Source organism: Cibotium barometz, chromosome 62 (genome assembly GCF_041138505.1).
Source record: "Cibotium barometz isolate CiBa-2024 chromosome 62, ASM4113850v1, whole genome shotgun sequence".
NCBI lineage: Eukaryota > Viridiplantae > Streptophyta > Polypodiopsida > Cyatheales > Cibotiaceae > Cibotium > Cibotium barometz.
Window position 1 is genome coordinate 18,168,595 of NC_141107.1, and position 20,317 is coordinate 18,188,911.

The 20,317-nt window shown below is 44.4% G+C and overlaps 1 protein-coding gene across 2 annotated transcripts in view; it reads right to left on the reverse strand.

The window, feature by feature from the left end:
• HIT1 (Membrane trafficking VPS53 family protein) overlaps window positions 1-18,471 on the reverse strand; it is an 88,660-nt gene extending 70,189 nt beyond the window's left edge. Inside the window, exons 1-14 of one of the 2 annotated variants that reach the window (XM_086795341.1) lie at window positions 18,328-18,471; window positions 17,957-18,041; window positions 17,208-17,302; window positions 17,060-17,116; window positions 16,825-16,975; window positions 8,749-8,819; window positions 6,096-6,220; window positions 5,092-5,252; window positions 4,778-4,919; window positions 4,323-4,386; window positions 4,016-4,225; window positions 3,840-3,881; window positions 3,610-3,714; window positions 3,450-3,509 (exon numbers count right to left, since the gene is read on the reverse strand). In XM_086795341.1, the coding sequence (XP_086651467.1) occupies window positions 3,450-3,509; window positions 3,610-3,714; window positions 3,840-3,881; window positions 4,016-4,225; window positions 4,323-4,386; window positions 4,778-4,919; window positions 5,092-5,252; window positions 6,096-6,220; window positions 8,749-8,819; window positions 16,825-16,975; window positions 17,060-17,116; window positions 17,208-17,302; window positions 17,957-18,002 (1,329 nt within the window). In that variant the 5' untranslated portion in view covers window positions 18,003-18,041; window positions 18,328-18,471. Of the gene's footprint in view, window positions 1-3,449; window positions 3,510-3,609; window positions 3,721-3,839; window positions 3,882-4,015; window positions 4,226-4,322; window positions 4,387-4,777; window positions 4,920-5,091; window positions 5,253-6,095; window positions 6,221-8,748; window positions 8,820-16,824; window positions 16,976-17,059; window positions 17,117-17,207; window positions 17,303-17,956; window positions 18,042-18,327 lie in introns of both variants that reach the window. The other variant, XM_086795340.1, reaches the window with a different exon arrangement.
• Window positions 18,472-20,317: the final 1,846 nt, after the last annotated feature.

Consider the following 20,317-nt stretch of genomic DNA (forward strand, 5'->3'; position numbering starts at 1 on the left):
AAAGCCACTCATGCGGAATAGCTGCATCAATCTGATCAATACGAATGCGAGAGCCCCTAAGATGCTGAGTGGATGCAACTCTGCGATCCTCCGGATGACTCTTAAAGGTCTTCCAAGCAAGAACTGTGTATGCGCATCTCTCCCATCCTGACCATTGCATATAACGAGATGCACCAAGTGGCCGACCAGCCTCATCCCTAATGAACTCGTTCCACATAATAGATTGTCGGTCAACCTCGTCCAAAGACCTAGGAAGCCTTTGTCGCAAAAAATATATCATGCTTCTCCATGCTCTGACAATGGCTGCAATAAGAGGGGAAGATGGTGCCCTAATATCAGCCTCTGTGAACAAAAAACGTGTGCTGGGCATCCACTCTCTCCCGACCCTAGGTGTACATCTGGAAATCTGAGACAAGAAAAAATCCTTCCAAGGCTCAGTGCCTGGTAGGAAACCTCTGACCACAAGTTTGCAAAGCAACGCCCTGCACTGAACATCCGGATCGATAATATTCAAGCCCCCCTCTCTTTTGGGCTGAATAACTGTGAGCCAAGCTACCCTGGCATGGAGATACCACCTGTAAAGGTGCTAATGAAGCATGAAGAAGTAGGTAGCAATGCCATACAACAAAGATTTTTGTATTTGCAAGAATTACAACTTGACAGGACACAAGGCTTTGAGCATTATGCTCTGGTTTTACTGAAGAATCAAGAGAGGTTCAATCAGGAAGTCAAAGACAAAGGCATTGGGAGAGGGGATCTTGTACTCAAATATAACATGATGCTTGATAGTACCTTTCAAACAAAATTTCAGATTAAACGGGAAGGACCATTTTGTGTGATAGAAAAATTCAAAAATGGAACCTATCAACTTGCAGATCTAGATAGGAAATGGCACAAGAAGAGAGTAAATGGGTTTAGATTGAAGAAGTACATAGCCCGTCTCATGACCATAATGAAAGATGAGTTGTTTCGAGCCCAGGTTATAGATGAAGACCTTTCCCAACAAGAAGAAGAAGGAAAATTTTACATATGTAATTTATTCTCTGCTGCTCAGCGTGAATGCTCTAGCAATTTGGGGGGAGAGCAAAATATGTGAGGATGGAAAAACAAACTAAAAAAACATGTATATATGTATAGAATCATGGTATTTTGTGTTAAGTAATGATGGTTGGCTTGTACTTAGGGTAGGTGTTATAGCATGTTTGTTCTTCAAAGTAGAGGAGTTTGTACCTTGACATGCATCATTAGATTTTGTATATTTATAGCATTGTGTTTGATGCATCGTGTGTGTGAATATCACAACTCAAGAAATGATGATGTACCTTGCCAGGAGCTCTCCAAGGTTGATATGTTTTTGAACCCAATGGTAGTAACCTTGGTAATGATACCTACGAATAGCAAACTCTGTCAATGGTTGCAAGAGAAGACTAGGTGTATTGGTTCATCACTTTAGGAATTTATCATTACAAAGGCTATTTTTGGGGTTTCATATGATGTCATAAGGTTTTGGTGATGGCCGAGGTTGGGTAGCATTAAGGTATGATCGATATTTTTATTGGACAATGGTGGTAGCGAGGTAGTTTTTTATATCAAGTATGTAAAGGTATTGAACAAAAGTTTTTAAGGGGTTTAACTAAGGTGTTTAACACCTTAGTGGCCACATTGAGGAAAATGGGCACCAAAGGTGATAAAAGCCAGACAAAGTCAGCAGGAGGAGAATCGCCAAAACCGTCTTGATCACGAGAAAGAAGCAAAGAAGACAAGATTAGTAGGCCCATGGAAGCAGCATGGGAAGAAGTCGGCCACCATCTGAGGACTGTATTAGGATAGTATGGCAAGCACGTGGAGATGGTCGGTGCATATGGCACCGAGGATGGCACGCAAAGACCCAGTCCTTTCAGAAGAATCTTGAGCCTGAGTCATTATAAATAGACACGGTGGGACAACAGTCGAGAGCTTTTGCCATAAGTGTTGACGAGACGCTACTGGTTTTGTTGGAGAGAGTCGAGTATGCTCTGCGCTGGAGACCAGCGTAGATTTAGTTATGTTCTTCATGCTACTCATATTGAAGGTTTCACTCAAGTGAACGTAAAGAAGCTGCCATGCTGAAGGTGATGATTTTTTTCAAGCTACTGTCATTGAGGATCAGAATGGGAAGATCGTGATGCTGCTGATTGAGAACAACCGCTCACAGTGAGGTCCTTCTTGTGAAGATATTGAAGGCGATGAAGGTCATGAAGGCCTAGGGTGCTTGTGGAACGTCGATCAACTTCACTTCATCAATGAGTTTCTTAAATCCTTGCCACTAACTTCCTTGTTGCTGATGTACTTGTGAGTTGAGTGCAATCATCCTCATGCTCACTAGTATGACTGTCAACATTAGCAAAAATTAGGTATTCGGGATTTACCAGAATGGGTCATTGATGCAAAAATAGTGCAAGAAGAAGATGTGGATAGTAACTGATTTTATGTGGGCATCTTGTATCTTTTGATAAAGCAAAGTCATGTATCCATCTCATGGACATATTCAACAGTGGGCTTTTGTATAAAGTCAAGTTTTTTTGCTATATATATCAGAATGCCAAACATCTTATCTTGGGACACATTCAGAGTGTCCCTACTCTTAGACCCCGTTGGGAATCTTACGGCATTTCGACTGACATTCAGAGGGTTTTTTGGCGGAGATTGTGGCATTCTTATAGGAAGCCACAGATTTCCTCCTTTATTTGGGTTTCTCTTCATGGTGGTCTGGCCACCAATCAGTGGAGGTCTGTTACTGGTGCTTGCCCAGCATGCCCTAGATGTGCAAGAGTTTCGGAGTCAATTTACCATTGTTTATGGGAATGCAGGGAAGCACAGAGGGTTTGGTCTGCGATTGCACACCTCTTTGGTAGGATTAAGAGGGATGCTATCATTTCTTTTGGTTATATCATTTGGTTGACACACTCTGGGCCTCAGCTGAGATTCGAGGGAACTGACAGGAGCTTGGCCATTATGGTTAGGCAAGGAGTTGCTCGGCAGTGTTGTCTTCAGGATTTGCCACTTTCACACTTTGTCCCTCCGGCACAGAGGTTAGACAGCTCTTGGGAGATTATTGCTAGCATCTCAACCTGGAATATCTAGAAGGCTAGATGCACCGAGGCCATTGAGGGTACTCCCGTTCTTGTTTCTCAATGTCTTTGCAGGATTTGGAGTGATATTATTCACACCATCATGGCTACCTGGGCCAAAATCCAGAGATCTTCGAGGGCTACGGAGAGGAAGCACGGCCAGTTTATGAGAGAGTGGGACATTGGTATCTTTTTCACGTCCTCTCATTTGAGGCCCTATTGGCAGCACAGGGCTCCTGATTGGTTGAGATCTCCACCTTACTTGGTGTGAAATCTCCATTTTGTAAAATTTTTTCATACTTTATAGAAGTCTCCTTTCTGGGGGGGAAAAAAAAAAACCTGGGTACTGCTTGAGAGAATGTTTGTTTGACTGCCTTCTTCAGCTTCCCATGATTCCGCCTGTAAAGAAAGTGGAAATACTGAATAATAATAAGAGCTCACAATAGACAAATTTTTAAATAACAATTTAAAATGAACCCTTCCAAAACATCATGGATACCTGTACTAGTTTTTCTACGCTCTCCATCAACGTCCTCTCCTCTAGTTCAACATAAGCTGACATATGTGGCTCAAAGCAAGAGGAAATGATGCCATAAAAGCTCAGCTGCATCTTCACCAAAAACAAAAATATCCACTCATGACTCCAGTCTGCACGGTAGAGAACAACTGCTAATACAATCTTGCTTCATGTTGTCTTGATAAATGAGCGAGAAAGCTTGAAAAACTCACAGGACTCACAGCTGCATTTTTACTGCTCTTATCTTCAGTTCCCTGCAATAAGCTTCCAAAAAACCAATATAAACATATCCAACATAATCACATTTGTTTTATGAACTAATACGAGTTATAAATCTATCCACAAAGACTGTTGATCAAGGTTTTGTAGTGATAGCATAATTATTTACACTGGTGGGTTGTGCATTTCCACCGGCTTTCTCCGCTAGTTGCTTCTCGTATTTCTTCCGTATTGCTGAAGCAGAGTGTTCGTCCTCTCCACCTAGTTGGGCATCATCGGATTCGTCCGCACTATCCGGATCTTTGCTGACAGCAGGATCATTTCCTTCCCCAAACGCATTAGCAAGATCTTTCTCAAAGTCTATGGTACTCTTCAGCGTCTACAACCACCTTGCCAATATTAATCGTCTTTGAACACCCTTCATTTCTTTTATTGCTAAGCATAATGACCAACACAAATTTCATAAACTGTGCTACCTGCAAGAGAGTAGCCACATCAGGTTTCTCTTTAAGATCATCCAAAATCTCCGTGAGCTGCCCCCTGAAAACATGTTAAGATGGCAATACACGTCCATTTGAATGTATGGATATGGTAATTCTAAAATATCTTAATTAGGAATTAAATGCATGTCATCAATAGGCATTTATTTGCCATGTCATCATGCCACATCATCAATAGAGTGGGGGAGGCTGTTAGCAAGGACAAAAAAATGTGCATGTCAAAACTGCACGTAAATGCCATACTAGTGGTGTTTCTCCTTGTTAAGCTAATTTCATACACATTAAACAGCATGCATCTCTCATACTAGTGGTGTTTCTCCTTGTTAAGCTAATTTCATACGTGTTAAACAGCATGCATCTCTCATCCTTAGTGCAACTTATGAGCATTATGTTGCTGATAAACTAGAATTTATGGTGCCTAAAGGCCTCACCTTGTAGCTTTGCAAAGCTGAATGCATAGTAAATAGAGTACACGCCATGCAGGAGGAAATATCTTCCAAATCTCCTCATTCGTACGCATCTGCCGCTTTATCCACGCATAACGGCGTTCTACCTTGTCCAGCCTTGCAAGTTCTGCTCTTTAGCTCAAACGACACAAAAAACAGTGACAAGACACCAAAATTTAGCATCTTGAGATATATCTTAAACTAATCCACACAATCGCTAGCTTGATTTAAGGTGAGATATCTTGGTCAAGGTATTATACATGAATGATGATTGTGGATACATGCAAAGAAAAAAGGACCTGTTCCCTCAAAAATTTGTCGGTACGCAGTCAGTTCTTTGTTGCATACAGTAGCAATCAGCTCTTCCCTTACAGATGCATCGAGTGCATCAACCACCAGGCAAGCATCGGCCAGCTGCTGCATTAAATTTCCATCCTCTTTCAAGCGTGCCGTCCCCAAGCTGCATTCAGAGAAAATAGCACAAAGATGAATACATATGACATTCCAATATCACTATCATTAGGACAGATAATTAATGCATTCCAAAACTGCAAGTTTGGCTCCTACAAATTTCATCCTTGAGACAAGAAATAAAATAAGTCTGTTTGTACACTAATACTAGCAAAAGCAGAGACACAAATGGGTTAGAGTAGTAATATTACATATTCCCCGCCTATATGTCCAAATGGGCCCATGTAGTTGTGACTCAAATTCCAGTTCTTTGTACATAGTAGTTTTGGATGCATAGTCTTGGGTACAGTAGGAAGAATGAATGCCTAGAAACAGTTGCAATCAATAAGATAGAATGATCGAAGACCATTTTTGAACTGGGTGAAAGGCTTTGTAAAATTTTCAACTCGTGCTTAGTCTGCACACTTTGAGATACTACTGTGAAGGAGCTTTTATTTGACACTCGTCCCTGACTCAGGTCCCGTTTTGTCAAGAAAAGGGAAACCTAAAAATAGATTAAAAGTTTCGAACAAGCTAAGTAATGAGTACTTGGTTCATCTTGGGGCGGGGGGGCGGGGGGGGGGGGGGAAGGGAAAGATGTGGGTATGTCTATGTATATATATGTGCAAAGGTACAGAAAGCAACAACTAACAAAAAACCTCAGCTGACAGCCCCAGTTGGAGAGAGTTACCACCCATCCTAAAAGTGTGGGTGGACACTAGCACTTCTCTTTTCTCTTATGAGAGAGTGTATCCTAGAAACAGAAAAAATATACTTGAATATTGAAAAGGCACCTTGAGAAAACAGAAAATTACGTTTAAAAAGATACTTGCATTAAAGGTTAAAAACGTACCTTGAGAAATCAGAAAACACATGAGATTTCAGCATCTGCTTTATACTCTTGAACTTTTCCCTCAGCTCGTTGATTTTTGGTATGTCTCTATAAGCTTCAAAGTGTCCGCATAATTGATTTACCGCCTAAAATGGACATTGAATTGTTATGTTCACCCACAACCATGCATATATACACACACATTCTCAGTTACTATTGTGTGTAATGTGAAACAAAACAACACTTAGAGAAGTCTTCAAAGTTGATTGGAGAAAATAAACAAAAGCCAGACAATACATTTCACAGAAAACACTTGCCCAAAAAATTATAGACGTGAGCCTTTGCTAGAAAGTATAGAGCCTTGAAAATGAGAACAATGTGCATTGAATAGAGAAACAAGCAGGCATGTCCACAACTTCCACTAGATGCCCTCTATAGATGAAGATATATTTGCATATACTCACCCTTGAAGTCCATAATTATGTGCATGAATCCATTCATTTATGATAAGTCATTTGATCAGACTACCAATCAGCACTTCACACCTAAGGAGAGCTGGATAACGTGTGTACAATGCTTGAAAGGTGGGGGGATTATCCGAACTATAATTGATAATGCATTAGCATGTTGCTTGGCATATGCTTTGCACGGAGAACTTGCTTTCCAGATACCCAACCATAGAGTGCTCCAGACTCAACCCCCAGACCTGAGGTCTAATTGTTGCAAGTCTGCTTGTTACCAATGGCCCCAACCTAGTGTCTCATATCACTAGGCCGAACCACCCACTTGCAGTTCCATGGCCATGAGGTCTAGCCCTCCTCTCTACCGCATGGATACGTCAATAACTCAACTCATAAGTGCCCCCAAGGTCACTTATATAGCAATAACCTGGCTATTATTGGCCCTTGCTTTATTTATAAGCTTTCTTGCTTTATTTATAAGCTTTTAGCCATTATTAGCCCTAGGCTATTAATTATAAGTTTTTTGCAAATCTAGACCTCCCGCTAGCGCCCTTAGCCCACATGTGAGACCTCCAGATCCCTAGTCCTAGCTAAGCCCTAACCCTAACCAAGGTTAGTCCAAGTCCCTAGCCCTAACCCTGTGCTAGTTGCATCTCCAACTCAGCTTCCAACACCTTGGAAAGACGATACCAAAACTTACTAGGTGGCTCAGCTCCAGGTACCAAATTGATACGATGGTCTTCAGGGCGAGAGGGTGGGGGTCTGTGTGGTAGATCATCCCGCAACATGTTGTCCTGAAACTGCTGGAGGGGTTCTGTCATTTGTGGCTCTAATGGAGTCGCGGTGGATGTCGATATCTGTTGTGGGCAGACATAGAGCATCGCACACTCAGCTCCCTTTCTAATAGCTCTACTGGCTTGGAGGTGGGAAATGAGCAAAAAACCTAAATGCTCCAATCCCCACGAATGATAGCAGGCTCAGGCAAACCTTTGACGATTTTGAAGGTGTCCTCCAATCAAGAATGGGCGCATACTGGCGGAACCACTAAATCCCAAGGATCATGTCGCACCCAAGGAAGAGCGAGACAATGAAATCCCTCTGAAACTGAGCCTTCTGGACTGTGAAGGCAAACTGTTCAAATTTCTGGGTAATATGGGTACGAAGGCCAGGAGTGAACCCGTCGACATCCAAATGATAAGGCACTAGGGCATTTCATCTTGGTCGCCAACTACGGAGAGATGGCATCTTCTGAACTGCCCATGTCAAAGAGAACAACAAATTGTTGCCCCTTCGTTGTGCTCTAATAAAACCTTTTTGAAGCTCCTCAACTCCGCCCTACTTCTTATCATTGAATACCACTGTGAATACCGCATTCAAAGCGGGCAAGAGCTGATCAGCATTGGTGGTTGAGGGCGAGGGTGGGGGTGGGGGGATTGGTACAAGTGCAGCAGTAGCCATTGTAGAGGCTGGTTGTTTGCCTTTTTTCGTTTGCCATTTGGTACAATCCTTCTTTGCATGTCCCATGTGGTGGCAGAAAAAACAACGGTTCTCTTTGAAGTACCGCTCCTTCTCATCTGACTGTAAGAATCCTCCAATAAGGCCCTCTTGATCTTTTCTTCAGGGGCCTTCTGAGGTCCATCTTGTCGCTCCTTCCTAGTAGAAGAGCTATTATGGCCCTTCTTCTAGTCTTTGTTGTTGGGAGCCCCCTTACCTAACTATTGGTTAGACACCTGGTTCTATTGGGTGGTCTACGTCTGCTGAGGCTTGGGGGTGACTGGAGCGGTCTTGGGCTTGTCTCCATTGAGCATCATCTCATGGTTCTACGCAAGAGTCAAAGCCCTATCAATACGTCTGGGATTCAAAGTTTCGAACGGGGAACCGAATGTTTGGATCCAACCCCGAATGAACTGCTTCAACTTCTCCTCCTCCGACTTTCCCAACTCCTTTGGACTTCAGATACTTTGTTTTAGAACATTAAATTCCACAATATTGTTGAGACACCTAATGTCAAGAAACAACGACCATCAAGAAAATGAGTTCACAGCAAAACAAAGCATAAAAAGCTAGAAATACTCATGAACTTTCTCATGAAGAATGCCAAAAAAAAAACCATTAGGGGTGCTTTCATCCTTCTCACTTGCACAAAATGAATGAGCTGCTTGCAAGGTTGCTCAACACACTCAAATTTAAAAAAAATATGTTTTTCCACAAACCTCTAGCTGGCCTGATGCTTCTTTGTATTGCCGTTTGGATGCCATTGTTTGGAGTTGATCCACAGCTGATACTGCATTTGAGTTCGATTTATATTCACAATCAGCTTCTTGCTAATTTATAGAAAGCTATCTTACATTTTTTATTTTTCTTAGGAACAGTATGTTGTAAGAAGGCAGGATAACAAATCTTGGCACATTGTTCACTCTAATTGATTAATAGCAAGAATGCATATCAAGCTGGCTGTTAGAGAGTCATAATGCAAAGTTCACACTTACAACCATGCCTGTTGTTCCCGTGACCCTAAATCCATGCTGCCTGTAACCCTAAATCCCTTTTTCCCTGTAGTACAAGATGATCACCTGAATCCCTGGTCTTGTACCCTACAGACTGATTTCCCTGCTGCCCATTGGTTTCCTCTCTCTCCAAATCTGGAAACGCCCACTCTTCTAGATCATTTTTCTAACATCCTGATTTGCCTCTTTTTTTTTTATTTCAAAAGAAAGGAAAGAAGCAATGGCAAGCAAGAGCTGCAAGACAAAGGTGGGCAGCTCCAAAAGAGGGTAATGGTGTTACATGCACCATGTTTTGGAGCACTAATGATGATTAAGGAGAGTGTTTAAACTTGATTGGAAGAGAGTAATTGAAGAGAAGGGAGACGAGAGATGCAATCCCCAATAGGGTGCTTATATATTGCTGACTTATGCATAAGACAAAGATATTGCCACAATGCACATAAAGCCATTTCCCAATCAAACTTAACATGGTGGCGCCAGCCTGCCTGCCGCCTGGGGGGCACGGGAGGGGCACGGGAGGAGGGGGGGGGGCCTAATCGGCTGGTTGACTAGGCTTACAGCTCACGATTTGCAAAAACATTCACAAAAGTACATATAAAATGCTTTAAAGGCTGTGTTTTCCCACTTCGTGCTAGGCAGCACCAGCATTTTGCCTCCCTTGGACACCTGCATGTCCACATTCGACTATCCCAAAGCTGTCCAGACTTGCTACTTGGTTCAGCCCTGTTCGGGGCCTCAAACTCCTTTACCCTTTGACCATATAGCTGCCTAGATATTGCAGAGTATTCAGTCCTACACTGTTTTGACTGCTCCTCACACAAACCTGGCTACGTCTAGCGCCCCAAGAGAATGAATAATTCAAGTGGGTTGCATAAATATACAGGACAACGCATGACCTAGCACCTCCTATGACCTGAACCTGTATAGCAATTTGTCCCTGGACAAGGGCTCACAACATGCTAATTAGCTGACATTAAAATCACACTAGTAGAACTAATCTATTGTGATTGCAGTGGAGGACAAGCTTAGTGAAGGAATGCACAGCGGAAGATGGGAAACTGGAAACACAGGAGAGAGTGAGAGAGAGAGAGAGAGATGGAGAGAAACACAGGTGGATACCTGCACTCAATATCAACCAAACAAGAAGCACATGCTGGTACAAGTCCCGAGCAGGAGGGGGAAGATCATCTCGTATGTGAGGGACTGCAGCAAGCCAAAAACGCAGAGGCCCTAAGGCATACAAGGCAAATACTAAAGTGAGTGTGAGGGGGGGATGGCCCGGCTATATATATGCGCAAACAGGGGCAGCCGACCAGCACCCTCACGACTGGGAAAAAAAACCATGACTCCATAAAATGGCGGAAAAGGTAGGAAAAAGATGTGAGGGGTGACCAGCCCCTCTAGCTAACATGGTCAGCCCTAAAGGCTAAAATAGGACACCACAAAGGAAGCCACCAGAGCAAGGGGATGAAGATGTCTAACACCCCCTCTCAGAACCGGATGCTGAGTGAACTCCAAGAAGCCAGAGACGTCGTCCTTGATCAAAGATGAAAGACTGCAACAACAAGTACCAGGAAAGCTCCACAAGCAATCTCCTCAGCAACTCAGCTACAAAAGCAACAGAACAAGCTACCAGGTACACCGCTCCTCTGGAAGAAAACAACCATGTAGGCTACTTCATGTTACTCCAAATAATGGTTCCACTCCCAAGTGTAAGAACACTCCCTGAAGTCGAATGTCGTGTTTCCAACCTGGAGAAGGTCTGAAAAACCTCAAAACCAACCAAGATCAGATTCCTTTAGATAATCAATCCTGGGACTCCTCACTGGAATCCTCAGAGTCCATCTGCTCAAACTCTATAACAAGAGTTGCCAAACGCTGAAAAGAACCATCCTCTATAAGAGTCGGTATCGCAAGATGTAAAGACTCTCTAGAAAAGATTGAGTCCATCTGCTCAAACTCCGTACCATCAGTTGCCCAATGCTGTAGACAAGCACACTCCACTGAGGTTGGCCTCGCAAGATGAAAGGACTCCACATCCCCCTGTGAAAAATGATGTCGTCGGACTGATACAAGCCCAACCTGATTCCGATCCAAATCCAAAAATCTCTGGAAGTACCATTGTGCCCCAGGCACGGCTAGCAACCACAGATCCAAAGCATCCCACCGAGTCCAAAAGTCCATCCTCCAAAACAACCCTGCATGCTGCATCGAACCTGAAAGAATGTGCACAAGCGGCTTTGCCTTTGTCCTTGGACTGACAATCCTTTGACAAGTGGCCTTTCTTCCCACACTTGTAACACCGGCTCCGAACTTTCTTCTGCACCGTCGAGAGTGCCTGATCAGGTCCAATAGACGATGAAACTTTCAATTTTCCCTGTGAAACTAGGATGGATTCCTCTTCCAAGAGGAGAGTACACAGATCATCAAACTCGAGAGAACGTGTTGTGATCTGAACCCGCAAAGCTCGGGAAACCATGTCATAATCTGCAGAAAGCCTAATGAGGAGGAGAGCAGCTAACTGACAAGAGGTCAGGGCAGTACCCATTGCCACTAATTGGTCATGAATTACCATAACCTTCATCACAAATGACTGCATGGAAGTCCCTGCAGAAAACTCCAGAGAAAAAAGCTGACCCAATAGGTTGATAGACCGCATTGTATCTCGTGCATATAGATCTGTCAGCTTTCTCCAAACACAGACAGCACAATCCAATGTTTGCACGGCGGGAGAGACCTCTGGTGAGATGGCTCATACAAGTGCAGAGTGAGCTTTTGAGTATTGATTCTCCCAAGCTGAAAGTTCTACGAGAAAGGCATCCTCCTAATCCTGAGTCCACTTCCTAGAGCTGGTAGGGCGTTCGGGCTTTCGTTCGTGGCCCTGAACAATCTCCCACAGTCCCTAGTGTGAACCAGACCTTCATCTGTAGCTTCCAGTGATCATAGTTTGAACCATTGACCTTGTCCTTTTTGTTCGTGCAGGGGGGACCCATGTCTACCTCAAAGAAGCTATGTCTCAAACAACCTCTGTAGCTAAGCAATCCACGTGCTTCTCTCAAGCACCTTTCCACAGGATCCAACTAGGGACTAGTAGCCCCCTCTGAAGATGCAGGCTGGACAACAGCAAAAGAAACCCAAAAAACACACCACCAGGAACCTCCTACCGGAAGAGGGAGGGGGTCTTGGAGGGAGAAGAGCTGATGTGCCACTTGTCTGATGCACTTACTGAATCTGCAGCTAGACCTCCTCCACTTGCCTCTATACAAGAAAACGCAGCCTGGAGGCTGGCCGACAGCAGTTGGAGAGCTTGTAGAGCAAAAACCGTAGCTAAGAAAGAAGAAACGCAGCCACTGTTTGAAGGATCTACAGCCTGGAGAATCTAGGGAAGTAGAAAACGGAGAGAAGCAGATTGTGCAGCAGCCAAAGCCTAGACGTATGATACCATGAAAGAATGTGCACAAGCGGAAGCAAATAAACATGAGAGAGAAAGATTGCAAGCAAGAACTAGAGCTTTATTAGCTTGAGGTTACAGAGTACAAAAGCCAGCAAATAGGGCAATGAATGATGAATGAATGATGAATGAATGAATAAAAGAGAGCAACTCTTATATACTTGTGCATGAAGCAGTCGGCTGTAGGAAACAGGCCGACAGGACTGTCATAGAAGAAAGTCTCCAAAGATACAAAACAGCTCCCGAAACTTATCCTCAAGTGAAGTAGCTGGAGATGTGTCACATGCACTCTGCACTGTAGTGCATGGTGACAAATTGGCTCATCATCAGCAGTGCAACATTTGTACAGTATTAGTTTCATTCAACATGATATTTGTCGTACGCCGTGACCCCATTGTATATCCTCAGTCCAGGATAAGTCAGGCACGAGCTACGTAGGTCATTCTCAGCCATAGTCACTCAGTCAGTCAATATAAGTCCCTTAACCCACTTAAAGAGACGCATTCATGCATATACAGTCAGTAGAAACCTTAGGGTTTGCATCAGAAAGCATCCTGCATATTGCACATCATTCATGCATAACATCTAGACCATTGTAGGAACCTCAGATAGCATCCAAGATTTATCTAGTATTTTTTTGGTAATTTTCCCATCATTTTCAACATTTTTCACATCATTTATGCATTATTTATGGACATGAGCAGTCGGCCAGCTCTGTAGCCAGCCGACTGGCTCATGCAATCCATATAAATAGAGCCCTTGCATAATCATTTAGTCATTCATCATATTCAGCAAGAGAGCCATCAAGCGCTTACCATCCTCAGCCCCAGGAGCATAGGCGATTGCAGTTTCAGCCATCCAATCACCTTACGTTGCAGTGGCCTAGGCACCAAAATCCAAGTGCCATTCCATTCAATAGCATCCAACTCTGCCTGCATAGCACGACGCCAAGGCTCATGTGAAAGAGCCTCGTCCACAGAAGTGGGATCAGAAGGACCATTAATGATAGAGAACATAAGAGCATAATTAACAAGAATATCGTTTCTGGTGAACACGCCTAGCCACATCCCGCGGGGAGGGGGGGGGGTCGGGTCTCGAATAGGAGTCAGCCACTCCGGAGGAATAGTTGAGTCAATGTCGATGCTAAGCCTATCTCTTGCTCCTCCTGAGGTAAATGCCTGTGTGCAACCCAATCTCCAAGAGACCTGGCTGGTCCCATGCTCAAGGTGCCCCAGGATATGTGCAATTGGTCCCCTAGCATGTGGCCACTGGGTAAACGGATTAGGGGGTTCCAGATCAAAGGCTGCCGAAGCTGCTCCTTTGAGGCCACTTGAACAATCTGTCTTAGAGTTGGCCTGAGATGATCCCAAGCACGAAGTAGACTGGCTGCGAATCTTTCCTCAAAGGCAAGACTAAAACCACGGGGCTCGCATCTCTGTGCAGATCCATCTAGTACTCCGCGGCCACGGGCCTCCAAGGCTCGGAGTGCGGACTGAAATCCGAGCCAAGAGGAAATCCTTCCAAGGCTCACCACCGGGTTGGAGTCCTCTGACAATCAACTTGCCCAACAGGGCACGGCTCTGTATAGCTCAATCAATGAGACCTAGCCCCCCTCTGCTACGTGGCTGAATGATCACTCTCCATGCCACCTTGGCCTTGGCTGGCCTCCCATCACTTCTGGCACACAAGAAGTTCCGGATCAAACGCTGTACCTGGCCAATACAAGCCCGTGAAAAGGCCCAACACGAGGTGATGTACCACATGGTGGCAAGCAGTACCTGGTTCACCACCACCACTCTGCCTGCTAGGGGTAGCCTCGCCGAGCTCAAGTAGAGAAGCTTCTTCTGAATACTCAGAAGAAGTGGAGCGAGCTGCTGCTCGGGAGAGAGATTAATGCCAACTTGGCAGCCGAGGTATCGAACTGGAGTGCCCCTCGAGATCCATTGGAAAGTCTTAACTGGTCGCCAAGTCGAGGTGGGTGATGAGCCTACCCAAAAACCACACGACTTGTGCCAGTTGATCTGTGCTCCTGATGCACGGCAGAAAATCTCTATCGCCTCCGCAAATCTTGGGGCTGTGAGATGCTGAATAAAGTCCTAAGACTCCGCGAAACCACTCCATGGATAATCCCATCCGCCTCATAGTGCCCTCTAGAAAGCTCCAATCCACCCTATCATAAGCTTTCTCAAAGTCAAGGAGTAGCACAATGAGGTCCTGCTATCACATCCTGGCCAAAGCTGTCGCCTCCCAAAAGGTGAAGATGTTGTCCAGAATACTCCGATCCTGAACAAAACCAGTCTGTGTCATGGATCAAGTCTAGGAGGGAAGGCTGAAGTCGCCTGCTGATGGCCTTGGCCAAAATCTTGTAGGCCGTCCCTAGAAGAGTGATGGGTCTCCACTGCCGGATCTCCAATCTATCACCACCCTCCTTGGGAATCAAATGTATCAAGCCCTCTATGAGCCTATGTCCGGGCATTTTCCCCTGGGTAATGCCTTCACTGCCTCCGCTAGCTCCTCTGCAGTGAAAGGAGTCAATAAGAAAGACCCAAGGGAGGGGGGAACCACCTCTCTCATGTGTCTCCAGACTCTCTCGCGCGCATCCATCACCTGGGGGGATAATGGGGCACCAGTGAGAAGAGACCGCAATAAATCTGTGGCGATGGCTCTCACCTGTGTGGGGGATTGGAAACAATAACTCCATCCTGGCCACGTAGCCTGCGAATACTGTCTCTCCTCCTATGAGGGCCGGCTATCTCAAAAAAGTCTCCAGTAACTCTGTCACCGGCCTGAGTCCAAAATGAGGCCCTGGCATGGTATCTATACTCCACCCTCCTCTCCTCAATGGACCGAATCTCCATGCGGGCAGCAGCGATCTGACTCTCAATCCACGGGCTATCTGGGGAACTCTCCTAAAGACGCTGTAAAGTGGCTAGGCCCCTCCTCAGACTCCTCTCCTGCTCTCGAAATCCCTCCAATCTACTCTGGGCTGCCTCCTGCAAGAAAATACTGACCCCCCCAAGGCCCTCATCCAAAGTGCACGCTGCAGATCCTGAGGAAAAGTCCAGACCCGCCCATATCTCCTCAATCCGGCTACAAATCTCGGGGTCCTGAACGAGGCTGTCTGGAATCCTGGAGCTCGCATGTCTGTCATGCCTCCATGGGTCCTCAAGAGACAGAATAACTGGGGCATGATCTGAAAATGTAGTGCCTACCAAAATACCAACCATGCCTCCATGGCTGCAAGCCCACTCATCAACATAAAACCTGTCCAGCCGAGAGAGGTTGGGGCCAATGCTCCGCCTATCCAATCGAGAAAAGCTAAGACTCCCAGGGCTGCGCCCAAACACTGGAATATGCCAAGGGTCCTGTCCCCTAAGAATCAGTATCATCTCCTCCCATGCAGAGTACTCCACCCCAGAGACAGTGGCCGTGCCACCTCCAAGTCTGTCCTCTGCTGCCTCTATCATGTTGAAGTCACCACCCATGCACCAAAAATCAGCCTGGGGAAGGGCCTGTCGGACAGTGCTCCAAAAGATAGCTCTACCTGCAGCCGCATTCAAGGCATAAATGTTGAGGAAGCCAACGCTATCCTCTCCAATCAAAATGGTAACCCACTGAGCACGTCCTGGAACTATGACTCCTAATCCTGTCACAGACGGCAGAAGCTGCTCATTAACAGAGAGACACACTCCTCCCTGCGTCCCTAAAGGGCCGAAGGATGGAGACCAAAAAGTATGACTCCTACCTGGTAGAATCTTCCCGCAGCGGCGGGTACGCCCCTCAGTATATGTGAAGTGTGCTTGGTGGTATGGGACGCTAGAGTGTATTCCCATGTAGGATCTCCTGAAGTTTCTCGATTTCTCGTCTGGGACACTATGCTTAGGCATACGTAGCCTATGGTAGCTGTGAGGCGTAGTGCTAGTTTGTGAATGACAACATGATAACAAATCTTCTTGGTTGTCTAAGGATGGCAAACCACCAGAAGGGTGACAAGTTCTATGACTCATCACACACTCTCTCATGATGGCCAAATGATTGTATTGTATTTTACTATTTTGATACAAGAGGCCACCTCAAATGTACACGAGAGAGTGATGAGGAGTTTGAAACTTCTCAATCTAGAACTTAGTGCCTAAGACCAATTGGCGGATACATGGTTATATGATCTGAACTTTGAGACACATATAAAACTCTGGCTTGCTCCTGATTTGTGCAATAAATGCAGTCTGCCTTCTTGGCTGGCCATGATGACAACTACCCCCTGATACTAAATCTGATCCTTTGATTTTTGCACTCTGGAGTGTAATCATAGTACAAGGATGAAGTGATACCCAACATTGCAAGGCGATGAAGCGCAGTGATTGTTGTGGTAATGTGCTTCTTGGCAAAGTCCAACTTCTTGATATCACGACAAATCTCCTGCACCATTACTTCACTTTGCTCAGCTTTTCCTTTTATTTCTTTTATCCTCTGTGTGAGTTCCTGCAGACAATAAGCCCTACCATAGTCAGCCACTTAACCTTATAAAAAAAGCTTCCTACAAAATCAAGCTGGCCATCACCTTACCTGAATGGCTTGCATTGCAGCTGCCAAGTCTTCCTTCGCTTTTGTTCCTGAAGAGCTCTAAACAGCCAAAAAAATGACAAAACTAACGCCTTGTAGAAGGGATGAGGTTTTCAACTGCAAGTTTAGTGGCATAGAAGCAGAATGTTACTTGTTGACGAACAGCAGCCAGTATCTCCGCATCAACTTGTCGAATCTTGTTCCGTAATTTCTGTATAATTGGCTCTACTGCCACCAGAGATGATTCTGTCCAAAGTAGAAAGAAAAATTCCCCAGTCTTTCAGAGGGTGGATCCACTGCCACCAGATAGAATTAAAAATTCCCATAGGGGATCAAAGGGCCCAGTGAGGGTGCACTGCACACACTTCCTCAGCCCTAAGCTCTATGTGCTTGATGAGCTCATTTTTCTCTTACTACCAGGAATTGATGGCCAAGCAAACAGCTAGTACTTGAGATGGATGCAGCATCTGCGCATTGTCCCATCCACAAAAGATAGACACGGAGGGCAACCAGATCTTCCGATTGGAAGACCATGTCCACAAATTATTAGTCATTGTGTACCTAGAAACATGGTTCCAGTATACAGATATGCATGGGAGGTAGAACAATTGCTGAAGGTTTCTATTTGGCATTATTTTTCTCTGATTCATGCTCTAGTTTGTGTCACTTCAGCTCTAAATCCCATAGAGCAGACAGAAATATTAGTTTCATTTGTAATTATCCTGATATGCCGTAAGTACATTGTGTGCCCAATACAGGAGTATACGTGGGCACATGCAGTGTGCATGTGAGGTGTAGAAACATGTCTTGGGATCTAACTCTTTAACCTCGTGCTGTTGAAATTGATTAAAAGTTACAAAAGCATCAAATCAAGCATCTTCTAATCATACAGATACTAACCATTCGGGAAAGTCTGGTTGATAAAATCCAAAGTCGTGCTCTCCATTGAAGTCGATTTTCTCAAGATCGGCGTGTGTATCAGGATCTGTAGCCAAGACAACCCCACACACACACACACACACACACTCACACACACAAGTGATGGTGTTGAGTTTATTGCATAGCTTCGATACACCTATACATATACGCTGACATGATCAAAGCTTCATTGAGACCCCATCAAAACATGCTGCAATGCTTTCAGACGGATTGATCTGTTGTTTCATGTGCCATCGTGTTTAAAAGCCTTTTCTCTCTGCTGTTTTCTTTTCGGAGACTTACGAGAACTGCTTAATTACGTATAAAAATCATGCGGTAAACACAGACATTACCTGCAGCTGGTTCTGTTTGAGCTCTCGAGCTGCAAAGCTTGTATCCGGACTTGCATGCAGACCTCCCGATTTGATCTGAGAAGAGAGGCGTTTTAACTTTCTTGATTTTTATTTTTTTCGAATAAACTTCAACTCGAATTTTACGAATGCCCGGATTTTTATATTACTCCATAAAATTCTTATTCCCAACTACTAAATTATCATGTTTTTTTTATTTAACGAGTAGCCTCATCCGTTTTTGGACTAGACGGTACAATTTCACTCAAATGCTCAAACAGAGCTCCTAATGTGAATTTTTTCCACATCATCTTCATGGCCCTTTTTATATTGCCCTACATATCTCCCTACCGTCTTCTCATCATTCTCAAGCAACCTTACCATCCAATGCCAATATCTCACCAAAGCTTACACTTTGGGACACTAATGATGGATATCATAACATCAATGATCGCAACTTGACTTACATCACCAAGTTGCAAACAAATTATGCAACGTGTTCACTCTAGTGTAGCAAAACTACTAGCTAGTTGGGTTCATCCCAAGATGATAGGTTGAACATAGGCACAAATCCACTCCAATTTAACAGGTAATCCACTCTCTTTCGTAGATTTCATCGTCTCCTATAATCTCTTTTTTTTCGTAATAGAAGATCTATTACCAAAAATTACTTTATAAATGGCCACATGGCCGCCATGTGATGTACTAGCTTTGCCTCACTAATTACTCCGAACCACAGGTGTAGCTCGGAGTACCCTCATCCAATATATAGTCGTGTCATTCTCCACCAAATGAGCTGACCACAAGGAAGAGACTAGCCACAATAGTAGCACTTATATACAACCTATGTGAGCTGTAATACCCACTTTTGCATCAAATATGAAGGCATTCCTAGTTAACTAGATATGCCACAAACTTGTCCAGGTAAAAAAATGAAAGAAAACTGAATGTTCTGGGTTATCTGGACCATTCAAAATCTTGCCAAAAATCCAATCTTTAACCTTAACGAGCCTATCTTTCAATGCAATTCATACGCGAGAAAAGAAATCCCATACCTTCTTTGCCCCACTGAACATGAAATGAAAAGATGCGGGCATGTTTCCAAGCATGTAATACAAAACACACAATTACCAAAAGCAATCCGTCACTTTCACAATTGGTCCCCCAATGGTAAGCCTCCACCTAGCATGCGCCATAGGAACACCTTCCCTTGATATGGAATCTTAGACTACCAGCCCTGTAAGATTACTTCCTTCCACCATGCCCTACCTTTCCTGATGTTCCATACCCTATTAACCTTCTCAATGATCAAGCACTTATCTTCCACCATCATATGGTACACTTGATTGTTGTACGCTAGACAATGTCCTGAAGCTTTCTAAATGCCCAATCTAACCAAGGTTGCTGATCCTCCAACTGAGGAATATCACCAAACGGTGTAAGGCTTGCCCTCACCTTCTCCCATAATTGTACATATCCATGTGGAACCCGAAAATATTGATAGATTTTTTGAAAAGACAATAAGAGACCTTTACGTGGCAAGAAAGCATCCATAATTCTCACTAGTACCAACCGAGCCATTCTATTGAATTTTGGCCGCTCAACAAGTTTGTCACGCCACTCTATAAGTCATGAAGTAGCCCTAACACCTCACCTGCCATAGTATTCAACTGCAACCACTGATCTGAAGGCTTCCATGAGATCATCAAATGAGAAAGGAGAGGTGAAGCCACCACTTGAACTTGTTGGGAACCATTCACTACATCCCACCAATGTATCATCAATTCTGGTATTACCATGCACAAGTGCGACCTCCTCTATGAGGGCCTTAGCCCATTACCACCCATGGCTCTTGAGATACACACATATCTTGCAATAAAGGCCATCTCCTAACGACAATATGTAATCTGACATGTAATAGGGCTGCCCCTCCACTCCTCTTCGGAGTAGTAACATGTTCCCAAGAAATCCACGTCTGCCCTGGCTTATTTCT